We start from the raw sequence: 15,581 nt of genomic DNA on the forward strand, positions 1-15,581 counted from the left end.
GAAGTCCAAAGTGCAATTTTCTAGTCACATCCAAAGAAAATAGAGAATAATGGGTGTAAATTCAAAATCACCAACTTTTAGCCCCATCATTAAATGCATCAGTCTGGGTTTGTTCAAATATAAAATCACCCTGTTTCTGAAATCACACCAACAGTTCTTTCGTATGCACCTTTTAACTGCCTATAGTGTCACCGGCCTGCAGATGTCCGAGTAATGTTACGGCGACATCTGAGTTCATTTCCTGTTAGCAAAGGAAATGAAGTTCAAAAACAAAACCTAAACAAAATAATCTTAATTAAAACATCCAAAGAAGCAAAACAAGAGATGCAAGAAAAAAAAATCAACAGGGAGAAATTAATCAGCTGGGCTTTTCTTGAACAGACTTTAGATAAAAAAGAAAGAAAAATAGGAAATGAACAATAGGCGAGGGAAAAGGAATGAAACAAAGGAGGTGGGTGGTGGGGATGTGAAGGAGTGATCGTAAGTGAACGCCGCTTCTCCTGATTTGGAAGGTTATCTGGCATTTGCATCAAAGTGGGGAAAGCATGGGCAACGGCTGCAGTGGCGTCGCGGGCGGACGCCGCTGACAGACAGGCCCAAATACAGCTTTCTTCTGCTGCTGATTAAAGTAGTGCACTAAAGGGTGGAGGGACACGGAGGACAGATGTCTCTTACTGTAACACACCCACTACAGGCCACATGTTAGAAGATGTAACTGCACCAAAGAAATGAATAAATAATAATAACCTTGATGTGTTCAAAGACAAAACAAAACGCATACAAAGAAGTCAAAAACACATTTTTATTGATTATTGTTCAAAAACATTCACATAATAGTTTAAAAAAGTAGTATGTAGGAAAATCTGAAACAACATTTCAAGTTTTCTTTTCGAAATCTTTCAGAACAACTAAACATTTTCTTTAACTGTTTGAAAAGTGAGTAGCAATAAATCAAAATGTAAAGTATGGATTCCCAAACAACCATAAATAATAAAAACAACACACAATGCCCGAAAAATCCATAAGAACTTTTTCAGAACAAGTGAAATGAGTAAACCTCAGAGTTGTCCACATATAATGCACACAATAACTAACCAGACAGAGTTAGGGGTTATATTGCCATTGGACTTAAGAGATAGTGTCCCCTGCTGGTCAAACCAACAGCAAATAACCTGCTGATACAGCAGCAAAAGTAACCTGTGACACAGGATCGCCAACACATATCAGATGATGAGATAATGCTGACAGTAGATGATCTAACCTCTAAAAAAAAGCCTGACGGCCACATAGCTGTTCCAAAATATTCTGACATTATCTGATGCGTTCACTCCAGTTTCCGACAGAGGAATGAGATGAAGCAAAATAAACATCACAGGAAATTAACTGAAAACATAACTTTTGCTAAAGTTAAAAAATGTGCTTTTACATATACAATATTGCACTTTCCCCACACAAATGCTTAATGATTCACAGTTTGATTGTTTCTTTAAGGCAGCGAGTTCCCACTAGTGAGTGTCACATGGCATTCAAATACATTTTATAAGACAAAGTGTAAAGCTTTCAGTTTTTTGTTTTTGCTTTTAAAGTCAAGCCGTCGTACAAAATGCTCTTAATCCTACAGGTAACCTCAGTGTGTAAAAGACAAAAACACACTGAGACCATCACGTCAGCCTCACATTCCCTGTGTGTAACCCGCAGATCCACAGACAACTGAACTGCTCTCTGTCCCATCGGCTCCCCACTAACGACTTCCTTTTATTAACCAACATAACACTGGTGCAGACTGGAACATCCAAACACATGGAAGTAGAAGATCTTCCAATCTTAAAATAGTGGTGGTACTTAAAGAGGAAGGCGTGGGGAAGCCGCAAAGAAAGAGAGAGCACTCAGTCGACCTGAAGGAGGAAGAGGAAATTATGTCACAGCTACAATGCAATATTTCAAAATAACTCTGCTGACTTTCACATGTGTCAGACAAACGGCTGCTAAAGGATCCTCTTTTTACAAGGCGTGACTTTGCAGGGGGTATTGCTCTGTTATCGTTGCTAATATGGCTTTAATCCCTTTTCCCCTTGATCCAGTCACACCTGTGACTCGGTAACCACTTGTACCAGTATTTGCCTTTGCAGTCAAAAAGCAGTATAAACTTGGACCCTGATATATTGGTCACTGAACACAGCATCAAGCGGTGCTCCCACTGGACAGTGCAAACAGACTCACATTCTTCAGTCTCTTCACACGTGGTGACCTGATCCATGTACCAGCTGGCAAAGAGACTGAACTGTGAATGCCTTTAATCCACCGGGTACACCTCTGAAATGGCTCAGTTTTTAAAGTTTAGGAAAGGCAGTCGTGAGAAGAAAAAACAAAAAAAGTCACTGGATTTTAGACAATCCACTGGCCAGGAGGAGCCTGAAGGGGACGGTGGAGCGTGACACAGTTAAAGGTAGTCTGTGGAGACCTGTACAGAGAGAGAAAAAGGACTTTAATATCACACAATCAAAAGGTGGAGCATTACATTTGCAAAGCTAGGAAAAATTGTGATTTAGGTGAATTGAAAGTCTATTAACCACAGAACAAAAGTATGCTGGGAGGCAATGGGAAAGTGCAGCAGAGCTGCCACAGCGCAGAGATGCTATCTGGAGTGTGAGGAAGGCGATTGTGTGTATGCATGTGTGAGTTTGGCGTGCCCATGCTCCGAGTGGTTGTTTGTGTTGGGTGGAGGTTTGGAGGGTGTGTGTGTGTGCTGTGAGGGGTCTAGGGCGGTGTGCCTGAAGGTCCCCAAGGAGACCTGACTCTCCTCCTGTCCCTTTACAATTTCCTGAAAGAATTGTATTCTTTCTATCTGAGGAAGAGAGACCAGCCCATAGGGAAATGGGGCCAAAGGTGGGGAAAGTTATGAAAGAGATATCCAAGTGCAATGAATTTAAGCACAGCTCAGTCTCACTGACAGAAAAAAAAAGTATATGCTTACAAACGTTTTTCACTTTGCTTCATAAATTCAAAATGAACGTAGACTGACCAAAGGCACGGATGAGCTCTCTTTGTACTGCCCAGGTGACCGTCTTTATCAGGGAGGCAGAGGTGAGGCCAGCAAACAGCATGTTGTATAGAAATACAACGTAGAAGTTCCCAAGCCAGTTATATCGACCAAAGTCTCCCAGTAGGTCGAAACGGGTGATCCCTAACACGAAATAACAGAAGCAAAACTTGTGAAAAATGTGCCAAAGCCCCAATTCACCTGCAGCACAATATTCATGGCATACACACGCCCTCCTGTGGACATCATTAAAACTACACAAATGCTTTTATAGATGCTGTCAAAGCAGAGTCAGGGTAAACTTTTTATTTCATGTAACGTCAAAGACAATGTTGTTGTTTTGCATTACAGTCTAACTAACTTATTAGTATTTCATGTACACAGTGGATTGTTAGGATTGTGTAATGTACATAAACACAAGACATTCAAATACTGAACAAGGTGCATCGACTATATGCTCAGTCACACATTACACACACAGAATTACAGAGGAGTAAACTGTGGACAAGGCTATCAACTTTGAAATGTTAATGCCCCACTTCTCATTTGTGCTTCATGCTTACCAAGAGTGCGTGAAAACACCGGCAGTGCAGAGCTCAGGATAAGCAGTGAAACACAGTTGGCGATTATCTGGAAAAAAAAATTAGAGGTTACCATCTTTAGTGAAAACAACAGTTTCTGGATGAAACATGTGAACCTGCTGACCACTGGGTACCTGTGTGAGGTTGGTGTCTTGTGCACGAGGCAGGAGGCCAGTGAAGAGAGGGGAACTATAGAAGCCCACCACTGAGGACACCATCAGATAACTGAAAATAATTTTAAGGATAACAGTGGAAGGCAGAGTGGTAAAGAGCACCCAAGAAGAAGGCTACAAATAAAAGGTGCTTCCAATGTGTGAATGTGACAGAATGAGTCAACATCACCCACGCCCTGGTGAAATATCAAGGGCATCCTGGTGCCAAATGTAGACAACTAATTAACTCTATGTGTGCCCACTTGTAAGCTGGGAGGATAAAAGGATACAGAATGAGAACTACTTGAACAGCAGCACCCAGTGAGCCAAACATCGAAAAGGAGGCCATCCCAAGGTGAGGGTCCTACAACACACAAAAATAACAATCCTCAATATATCATCACGACCAGCTGCAGCACATAAACCTTTAAAAGACGCGTTTATTAATTCTGTTTTGGCAGAAACTCCACCTCCATTCCTCTGGGCATGGCTGTTTCATCCAGTAGCAACTCCAGCACGTTGAAACAGACCATCAGTACACACATCACCTACAGACACGAGAGACAATTACAAAATAACACTTTAAAAAACATAAAGTAGAATTGATGCTTATATTGATAGTCGTGCAAGTACCGTCAGTGCGAGAAGCACAAGCATTGCAAGCGGGTAGCCCAGGTTCCGCTGCCATGGGGACGCTTTCCTCCGCATCTCTGTGTGGAAAACAAGAAAGACAGAAAAGCGACAACAACAAATGACTACACTCTGTAATGACTGTGCGACAACTCCAGCAGAGAGACAGCCTGTTCAGCCAGTCTTACCCAGGGCGACGCGCTTACTCTGGACGGCTTGGTACTCTTCCTTCAGAGCCTCCATGTTCAGCTTGACCCAGCAGGATGTACTGCCACCTACAATCACACGCATGATGGTGGGAAGAAGAAGAAAAATATGTCAACCAGTTAATTTAAGGTTGAATATAAAAAACAAATAAATGTAAGTAAGTAAGTAAAATTTATTTATATAGCGCTTTTCACAGATAAAAATCACAAAGTGCTTTACAACACAGGAAATGGGAATATAAAAACAATATAACAGTAAATAAAACAGCGTAAAACAATAAAACTATAAAAACAGCATAAGAAGAAATTAATCAAATGCTTTTCTAAATAAAAATGTCTTCAGCTGTTTCTTAAAAGAATCAATGGAGTCCGTGCAGCGAAGAGACAGACACAACCGCGGTGCCACCGTCTGAAAGGCCCGATCACCACGAGTTTTAAAACGAGTGCACGGTACCACCAGCAGTCTCTGGTCTAATGACCTTAAAGCCCGAGAAGATGAATGTGGTTTCAGCAGGTCAGATAAGTATTGAGCTTGAGCATGTAGGGCCCTAAAGGTTAGAAGTAAAATTTTAAAATGAAACCTAAAATTTACAGGCAACCAGTGAAGGGAGGCCAAGACTGGAGTGATATGCGATCTTCTCTTGGTGCCTGTTAAGAGACGTGCTGCAGCATTCTGCACAGTCTGAAGACGATTTAAGGCTGATTTGTTAAAACAAATAAAAAGGCCATTACAGTAGTCTAAACGAGAAGAAATAAAAGCATGAATAATCATCTCAAGTCCAAGATTTGATGCCATTAGTCTGAGTTTAGAAATATTCCGTAAATGATAAAAACAGTTTCGGACCAGCTGCTCGAGCGACATCGAGCTGTCAAATATGACACCGAGGTTTCTAAGGCTTGATTTTACAGAAGGGTCTAAGAAGCTGATATGCTGCAATAATTAGAGTTTCTGTTTTATCAGAGTTTAGTTGGAGAAAATGGTCATTTAACCATTTAAATGTATTTATATAGCACCTTTCTACACTTAATGACCACTCCAGACTACACATTTTAACCACACACTGATAAAGTACTTTTTCCTATAGTCTTCAAACACCTCACATCCACGGCCAATTTTGAATAACCAATTAACCTAACAGGGAGAAGTAACCAGAGGAAACACGATCACCTACTTACAGTTGATTTTCCTGGAGAGAGAGTCTTCCTCAAATGTGGTGCAGCTCAGAGTATCTTCAACATCTTCCAGCAGCTAGAGAGGACAGGACCAGTCAGTCAATTCGATTTTTAATGAGTTCACAGGCACAAGTTGAAATGGTCACGTTCAGGTGTTCTGACACCACTGCAGTGAAATATAGCACAGACATTTAGGCCATTCATAGCAGTTTTTCACTGCTATTTGGGAAAGTTCAACATGTTAAAGTAAAGCCACGACCAAACAGTAGTACATACTGTTCTTTAAAGAGACTAGTATAAACAAATTATGTACATTTATTCTAAGTCATGGTGCTCTGCATTTTAATAGACGTTGGAAAACTATTAATTAAACCTCAGAGGCATTAAAAGGTTTAGTTGCATCTCATGTAATAAACACTACAAATTAACAACGTGATTGGAACCAGCAGGAAGTGTGGATTTTGAAGATGGAATAAGTTGTGTTAAAAGAAAAGTTGTACTGACTCAGTGGGTTGCTAGCATAGCTTTAGACAACTAGACTTGTTTAAATTCAAGACACTGAGCCTGTGACTCACCCGTGGTTTGACTAGCAGGCTGCCCGTTACACTGAACATTCGTGACAACCCTAAGGGAGTGCACACTGAGGAGAGAAGCACAGAGATGATGATATGCAAAAGCCATAGAAGCAGGTTTATAGCTCCTCCACCAACTGTGAATGAGATATACTAACATAAAAGCAGCAGCACTCCAAAGAGAGAGATCCCCGAGTACAGGTAGGGAAGGTAATACTCCCACAGGTCTGAAATCCAGAGAGAGAGAGAGCATCATAAGTGGCTATAAAAACTACCTGTCATTGAGGAATCTGTGGCTGACTCACCGTAGAGGCTCTTCCGGGCTATGTTGTCATGTAGGAGGGCTGATGCCACCCACACGATGCCCAGCACAAGCAGGGCCAGCAGCAACAGCAGCACAACTGCTTCATAAACTCGTGCCATTACACCCTACACAACCAAAGCAGATGATGTGTGAGCAGATGGGTGCGAAAACAGGCACCGTGGACTCGCATCTATAAATCATTTGGAGTCTCCAATGTGAGCTTGTGCTAAAAACGCTACCTTTCTGGATCCTGCAAATCCCTCGGACTCAGTGAAGAAATACGCAAAAGGCATGAGGAAGACCAGGGACAGGTTGGAGAAAAGGAAAACTAGGTTCCACAAACCTGTCGAGACAGAATTTTCATTTGTTATTTTTGGGGCAAACGCTCATTAGCATTAGTGTTAGCAGCAGAGATGGGCAGTAACGCGTTACTTGTAACGAGTTACTGTAATCTGATTACTTTTTTCATGTAACGAGTAAAGTAAGGGATTACTATTGCAAAAACGGTAATTAGATTACCGTTACTTTCCCATAGGAACGCTGCGTTACCGCGTTACTAAAACCGTGATTTTTTGCAGAATGTCTCATGACAGTGACGTAAGCGAGTGCGACGTTCGTGACAACAGCTGTGTGCAGATCAACAATGGATCATATATCGAGTGCAGAGAGAGTATGAGCGTGCAGCGTTTAAAGCGTGGAAGTACTGACCTTACTTTGAGTTTGATTCCAGAAAAAGTGACAAAAACATTAGTGTCCGTTGTGCGTGGGAAGAAAACTTATTTTTACAGCGAAAAACCCTAAACTTCCAAGCTAGCACCGAGTGCACAACAACATAATGGGAAATTCACAGAGAAGCTGCCGTATCCTTCCACTGACCGCTGCACACCTGCACCAGGGTAACCCTCCGCCTACCCCACTCCTGCTTTACAGGTGAAAATAGAGCAACAGGACCGCTAGTCTTTGACTTTATTTATTTTCTGCTGTGTTTTACTTGCATCTATTTGAAAGAGTGAGTGTAGCATAAAAAAATATTTTATTTTATGTGCTGGAATGTGCAGAAAATAAGTTTAAATGTTAAACAAATTTCTTCCAGTCAGAGAATGTTGCATATAATTAAATTTTTGCTTGATGCATAAAGTTAAAAGATTAAAACTAACAAAACAAGTTTTAAAAAGAGACTTTTCCATTTGATTACATTTTGTATGATGGATTATGCAGAAAAAGTAGAATTGGGCTGAAAGATCTATCACTTTATCACCTATTCAGGGTGTAAAGCGTGTTTTAAAAAAGTAAGTAAGTAAGTAACTAAGTAATTAATTACTTTTGAAAATAAGTAATCAGTAAAGTAACGGGATTACTTTTTTGGGGAAGTAATCGGTAATTAGTTACTGATTACTTTTTTCAAGTAACTTGACCAACACTGGTTAGCAGTACCCAGATCGGCCACCGTGAGGCTCAGCCTTCCCAATACTGACAAGACTGTATACATACATTGCAATGTGCGATAATTACAGAACAAAATAAGCTAAAAACATTAAAGCAAAGGTTACTTTCACATTAATCAGCACTACAATTCTTCACAATGAGACACTGGCATTCCACTGAGATTGGAAAACTTGACTGAATTGAACAGTGAGGTCTCTGTCAGTAATAATTATCAGTTTGGACACAGGCCTGTTTAATATTGATCTAGAGGGCATCACTACTGTTCATCCTGTTCCAGTTTTAAAACAGATCTCTATTTGATGTTTGGTTTGGTGTCATCCCTGCTTTAAAAACCCAGACAGATGTACCATGAATAAGAGATCCGTTGAGCCACTGCATGTAGTAGCTCTGTGGGAAGGTGAGCAGCACCTCATTGGACAGAATGGAAATGGGGAGAAGGAGCACAGCACAGACTGCGACAGACAGGGTGAATGTGCACAGCCACAGCCTGGAAAAAGAAGAAAGACCATTTGTGAGTGTTGTGCATTTCTTTATGTTTAGCCTCAAACACCACAGTGTAGATGAAAGGCTACAGTGGCCGTGAATAAGGTAATATAGTGCCAGCGTGTAAGGACAAAGGGCAGACACACACACACAAGGCAGGGCAATAAATCCAAAGCCAAATGGTATTGGGTCACTACACATGTCACACTGACTTGGTATCTGCTCAATCATATGGAGCGGCACTACACGTGAGTGAGAACAGACTGATACCAGCTAGTTAATCAGTTGTGTTTTTCACTTACGCAATTTTGTTGACAGTGGCATCTTCGACATCATCTACAAGAGAACAGAGCAACACTCATTACATAACTGACAGACCTCCATTTGTTTTCACATGTCACTATCTGACTTTTACATTGTAGGAAAGCCTAAGCACATACAGTGTGTGTGTGTTTGGGCGTGTGTAGAAGTGCAGCAAAAAGCAACGGCTTCAGAAAGGGGAGTAAGCGGGGGACGAGTATGTTTGGAACATTCTGTTCAAGCAAAACGCAGACTCTAATAAAACTGAAGTACCTATAGGCAGGATGCAGAAAGAGCGGGGAATTAAGAATACCAAACAAACACTTCTATAAATGTCTCCATTTCCTCTTTAAGCTTTAAAAAAATGAATAAATGTTTAAACTTAATGTCTAAATTCACTATTTGAATTTCTGTAGCTCAGTACTGTATTTTCCTTACTGTGTCAATATTGGCACAGAGGAGAAATATGAAGATAAGCCTAAGGAGCAAAAACCAGTTCTTGAATCTTTAAAGTCAAAAACAACTTTGTGCAGTGCTGTTGCACAATTGTCATTTAGCTGCAGGGCACAACTGTTCCATTGTTGTTGATGCACAGACTTTTTCAGCAGTGAGCTAATATACAGCAGGTTTTCCTCGCTCCCTTTTTTTTTAGAAAAAATAAAAAAGCATCTGGCCATCTCCCAGACTCCCACCCAATCACAGTGGAGCACAGAGACCTGACTAGTTGGACATCTCACATCTGCTTCCAATTGTGGGAAGTTATTGGATTTATTATGTAACTGTTGAAAGTTCTGCAGTCACACTTCAGAACTTTCAACATTTGTGTTAAACATTAAGAACATTTTTTTACAATAACATTATTTATAATGTTGCTTATGTACATTGACACAATGGATTTTAAATCAATCCAGTTGTGAATTAATTGTAGATTTTCAGCTGTTGTAAAAGAATACGTTTACTGCCCAGCTCAGCACCAACAAAAGGCCTGAACGATGACGGGAAGACAAATAAAGTCCATGAATACAGAATTACTTTGATGGTTAACAAAAAAACCTTCATAACATCTAAACAATTCAAGAGGTAAGAGTGTTACTGTCAGTGTCTACAATACAGATTTACCTTCATGAAAATACTGAGGGTTCACCAAAAGGTGAAAACTTTTAGGACACCATAAAGATGGTGGAGGCAGTGTTACGACATGGGCATGTACACCAACAGTTATTACGTAACTGTAACTACATGAAGGTTGCTTATTAGCTATTTTTATAATGTCTGTGTTCACCAAAACATATCTTACTACACTTTTCCAGACAGCGAAAAGTCAGAAAACAAATGTGTATGGTTCACATGCATTCAGCCTAATGAATACATTAAGTTACTCTAACCCTAAGCTCACAGCTGCCTTCCTGCTAGGGTGCATATGTGGTACATTCACGTATGCAAACAATATTGATTTTACTGCTTGCCTGAGCGTTATTCAGGTTTCTGAAGAATCTTCAAATAAAGCTCAAAAGAAAAATCCTGCAGCAGCCTGCACACAAACTAGAAAACAAAGACTGCTCAAAATAGAAAGGGTAATTTCTGAACAACACCTGTGCTTGGTTGAAAAGTATTGCCTGCTTCCACCCACTCACCAATGTAGACAGTGTGCTTGTCAACATCATCACTGATTCTGCTGCAGGCAATTCTTTAGAAGCTTTTGATAGAAAACGTTCTCACACAGCAGTATTCGTGTGTTGCAGAAAACTCACCTGTGACAAACTCTGCTGTCTTCCTGAATTGGTTAAGGATGAGGTAGGACAGCATGTAAAGGCAAGTAAACAGGAGAACGCAGATCTGCAGAAGAAACAAAGGAAATTCTGGTGTTATTTTTGCATTTAAAGGTTTGAGGACAGGCGTTAAAAGGGACTGGTGTTTTACATAAATAAGATTAGCTATGTAAACCACCTGTGATGCTAGGTTAATCAATGAGTCAATGAGCAATAGATTTATTTTAAACTGCTGACATGTCTGGTTTAGTGTAAGTTGGGAGAAAGCAGAGAAATTACAGAATGTGCTCCTCACACAGCCAAATGCTTTCCACTTTGGCTGTGCAAGTTTGCCTACGCCAAGAGAGACAGATTACGTCTGAAGATTACCCGTTTGGTCCAAAAAAAAGGTCACTGTGATAAACTGAGAAGCATTATGAGAGAGTAAAAGAGAGAAGGGTTAATGCCAGTGGGTGAGCGATCCCCCCCACACTGCTTACATTACATTAAAGCAACAAATTTAGGTTAAACCAGTCTTCCACCAGCAATCTGTTGTCTGGGAAAGCCCTCAACATGCCAACTCTAATTAAATCTCTTTACATTAATACAACAATGGATCAAACCGCTGCCTGCCACAGATAAGACAATAAGCAAGCACCAATGGTAGCTCCTGCTCAGAAACGCACCCAAGTATAAAACATACCTGAGCAACTTGGACAAGCTCAGCAATGTAAGCTAAGCTGCTGACCGTGCAGAAGATGTGACTGTTTAATGCTCAATCCCGATTTATCTGACAGCTAAACTGTGTGGCATTAATTTCACGTCAATACATTTTTATCCGTGCAACAAAGTGTTGCTGTGAGTCATGAATGAACTGATGTTGCCAAACCACAAGTGTCAATGAAAACATTCCTGTTTCGGAGCCTCTGGGGAGCCCTGTATGCACAGCACAATGAAGACGTTTGTCCCTAAGGTAACAACAGCAACAAACACAGAGGGAGAGGCTCTCTGCAGAAATACAACGTCGTATAAAACCTGTTGCTAAATTGAGTTTACACAAAAGTTTGTTATTTTAGTTTAATCTTGCACTTGTTGTGTGAGATAAAAAAAACAGTTGAGAGTCTGTGCGAGAGGAAATGATCAGTGGCAGCACAAAAGCTGCACCATGGAAAAAACAAACGACTGTGCGCAACAACTAATCAGCTCAGTCTGCGTAAATTGTTGAATAATGCAGTGTGATTTGGAAAGGACCTTGTTATGGTTAATCCAACAACAAGAAAAGTAGGAAACAAAGGTTGGGTGAGAAACAGGTAGAGTGTGGTGGGGGGGACATGTGCTAAATTGGCCATATTGAGAGCTGGCGGGCCACAGAGGGCTGCTGAGGGGAGAGTTTAGAGAATTTCAGGCTCTAGCGTGACACAAAGTGTCAACGCAGACTATTTCACAATCCACAGAGTAATTAAAAAATTGTTCTGCCAAAGAAAACGAAAACAAAGAACAGCTGAAGTGCAAATGTTCTCATGTTGCCCAGCCGTGTAGTTCGTGTAAAAATTTACAAAGGAGCAGAAGAACAGTCCAAACAGTCCAAAACTGGACCTTACGCACAATTTAATGGTCTACAATAATTATTAATTAATACTTAAGTGTTTCAATATCGAGTCTCTCAATAACAAATAAACTAAAAAAATAAATAAATAAAAAATTAAGGGGGGGAGGGGTATGATCCATCACATTGCCCACTGTTTTCCTTCTCTCAAAAGTACTGCAGAAAGTTCCTCCTAAGACTCAAACCCATCAGTTCTGAGCTGTTATAGTTTTCAGTCAGAGCGCCTCAGACTCAGGTATTATACAAATATTACAAAGCTCTTTTCTAAGCAGGGAATAGATATCAGTGTGCTGATGCTGGCTGTTCCAGTTCTCTACTGCAAGATTTTATCATCATGACCTTTTATCGTGCTAGACACTGATCCTTCTTGATCCGACCAGGCTCAGGCTGAGTACTCCTAGCTCGGCTGTTTACCCCCACAGCCGAGCAACGCTCTCTACGCTTCAATTTTCTACTATCTGCTGATACCCAAGATGATTTACAAGAACACAATCAGCTCAAGTGAAGACATGCACTTGGCTGTAATCGCACTTTCCCACTGATTATTAACTGTTTATTATGCCTTTGGCCAAACAGGTATAGTACATTTCATCAAATTAGAATTTGTTTGGAATTACTGTCGACTTTTAGGAATCCGGTACCAACTGGACCAACTGGGAGGCTTCTGACCAGAAGCCAGAAAGTGTCATACTTCATATAAATACCATCTTCCCCCCCTTTTAGTCAAGCACAGAACTTTACTACTTGTCTTCACTCCAACAAGATATCTAACTGATCATTATTATTAAACTAATCTCATCTGTTCTCATGACAGGCAAACAGCTGCAAGCATGTTTGTTGCCTTTATAGCATATCTTTGTCATGCACCTATGGAAAAATGAATCTACCCTGTGCATTGATAAGTGCATTATTTTTCCATCACATTTCTCAGAATCAAAAAAGAAGCACTAATGATACAGCTGCTTGCATGTTTTGGATATCTAATACAAGAGCATTCTCAGTAGCTAAACCAGCATTTATATGCATCGGCTAAGGACATGTTGGTATAAAAACATCTCTATTGGATGATACACGCCTCGTTGACTGCCTCTGGCCTATTGGTAAATAAACAGACATTTAGAAATATCAGTGGCTGCTGTTTGTAGTCTGTAGTCGAACATCAGTTTTACACTAGCTTCAAATACAGACCTGTAAAAGACTGAAAGAATTTAAAATAGTTTTCTTTTGTTTCGTTTTTGGCATCTCACAATTGACGCATATCTATTATTATATTATTTATGAATAAGAGTTACAATAATTACCCAAGTAAACCATTAGTTTATCCACAGAAACTCAGTCAGCAGCTGTTCTGATAACCATTTCAGTTATTTTAAAGCAAATATGAGTCAGTTTAGCTTCTCAAAGACCTTTTGGAATATTTCATTATAGGCTAAACAACTGTAAAAAAAATAATCACCAGATTAACTGATAACTAAAACAAATACAATGCAGTAAAATGGCAGCATGGTGGTGCGATGGTTGGCATCATCATCTCAAAGCAACATGGGGCTGGGTTCGAATCCATTGGCTGTGGACTCTGTTCTACCTGTGTGCGTTTCCCTCCACAGTCCAGAGACATACCTGTTAGGCTGAACGGTGACTGTAAACTGGCCACCATCCCAGCTCTCACCATATGACAGCTGGGATGGGCTTCAGCTGAACTGAAACCCTGACTTGGATAAGTGGAAAAATGGATGGATGGAATTATTTTTATTTAATTATTTTTGGATATCAAAGAGTTGCTCTTCTACTGAAAAAATGTCTCATCCAGCCTTTTTTGTTAGGGCAAAATATTATTCTCGGTCTAGCATACATGCACTTCTGCCACAGGTTTATGACTTTAAAATAAGCTGATTAAAGATAGGCTTGGCCTAAAGCCATTAATAACCAGAGGTGCTGGGGCAGCTGACAAGCCTGAGAGGAAGTACTGTGATGAGGAGGTAAGCTGGAGACTTGAGACTTGCCACTTGCTAATAGCATTAGGTATTTGAAAGGGACAATGACAAAACAAGGGCATTAGAAGAAATCCAAGCACTTTATTTGCTGTTCATTTGGTTTTGGTTTATTAATAACTGCATCCTATCTATCACTGAAAATATATACCGCCTACCAAATGTAGAATGCTATTTTAAGTGATGTTTTCCAGAGGATGTAATCTTGCTTCTGATACCTAATGTGGGCAGACAAAAAAGCCACCAACAGCCCTAATGTGCAAATATCTCAGCCTAACAAAAAAAAGGGGGTTGGTTTCCTAGTCTGTTGGGGAAAAAAAACTACATTCTTTAGAGGTTTTACAGTTAAAAGCAAGAATTTGACTCATCATACAAATAAAAGCAGTCTAACTGATCACAATCTTAATGTATGCTCTTTTGGATTCAGTAAGCCCTGTTCTGATTTCTTTGCTGCTGCAGTGACTCAGTCTCCCACAGAATCACTATTTTCATATTATACAACTCATCTATAAACACACACACACACACACACACACACACACACACGTTGTTCCTTAAAACCTCACATTTTTTTCACCTCATGATCTTCTGCAAACCAGAACGAACTACTTCGAGCTGAGCAAAGCAAAACAAGTTGATGAATCGACTCCTGATGCTAAGATATGAAGGTGATAGTGTTGCCTGACGATGCTTTTATGATAGGCTGGTTCAGCGATCTCCAATCTCAGTAGTCGGGCCCCAGTCTGATGTGATGTGAGGGTTAAAGGTCAGAAGCCGTGTGCTTTGCTGTAACTGAACCGAGTCTAAGGTTCACATAGTTGCTGTTGCTATTATACAAAACTGCGATAAAACAGCAGAGGAAAAAACGAGCATCAACAGTAACAAAATGCTGTGCCTCTCTGCTGCCTGCTTACCAGCTGTATCCGTGCAACAGCTAAAGTTTGAACAGGTTAAGCTAGCCCAGGGAGCGAGCAAATTTCTATCGTTATCATCACTTTTTTAAGTGACTTCAAACTTGTTATCGCTTGAGAAAGTAAGACGTGCAGTCTACAGCTGAGAAACAAAAGTCGTGCTACCGCTAGGTAAAGTGAAATAAACAGCGTTAACTGAGGCGACTTTCTTACAGTGATGCGACTTACATTGTTTGCGGGGGGCTCGTAAGCATAGTAACTGACGGTTGGGTTGGTTCGGCGTTACTTACTATAGTCTCCCGGACACGGTTGTGGAAAAGTTGCTCTCTAACCGACACGTCGTCCGTTTCCATTCTCCGAAACCATAACAGTGTCCTCAGGCTTAAAAGCGCTGGAGGCGGGTGGAACAGTTAAAAAGTTAAGCGACTTCGCATCTTC

At 40.5% G+C, this 15,581-nt stretch overlaps 1 protein-coding gene across 1 annotated transcript; it reads right to left on the bottom strand.

Moving 5' to 3' along the window:
• Positions 1-788: 788 nt before the first annotated feature.
• On the bottom strand, positions 789-15,552 carry lmbr1l (limb development membrane protein 1-like). The gene is made up of 17 exons (XM_085145651.1): positions 15,434-15,552; positions 10,639-10,723; positions 8,890-8,923; positions 8,452-8,591; positions 6,898-7,001; positions 6,660-6,783; positions 6,513-6,581; positions 6,358-6,422; positions 5,786-5,858; positions 4,592-4,678; positions 4,407-4,483; positions 4,244-4,321; positions 4,064-4,137; positions 3,756-3,846; positions 3,604-3,670; positions 3,023-3,184; positions 789-2,461 (listed from the first exon to the last, which is right to left on the bottom strand). Exons 1-17 carry the CDS (start codon positions 15,494-15,496, stop codon positions 2,376-2,378), a joined length of 1,479 nt encoding a protein of 492 aa, XP_085001777.1. The 5' UTR covers positions 15,497-15,552; the 3' UTR covers positions 789-2,375.
• Between the last annotated feature and the right edge of the window lie 29 nt (positions 15,553-15,581).

Source organism: Neolamprologus multifasciatus, chromosome 20 (assembly GCF_963576455.1).
Source record: "Neolamprologus multifasciatus chromosome 20, fNeoMul1.2, whole genome shotgun sequence".
Taxonomy (NCBI): Eukaryota; Metazoa; Chordata; class Actinopteri; order Cichliformes; family Cichlidae; genus Neolamprologus; species Neolamprologus multifasciatus.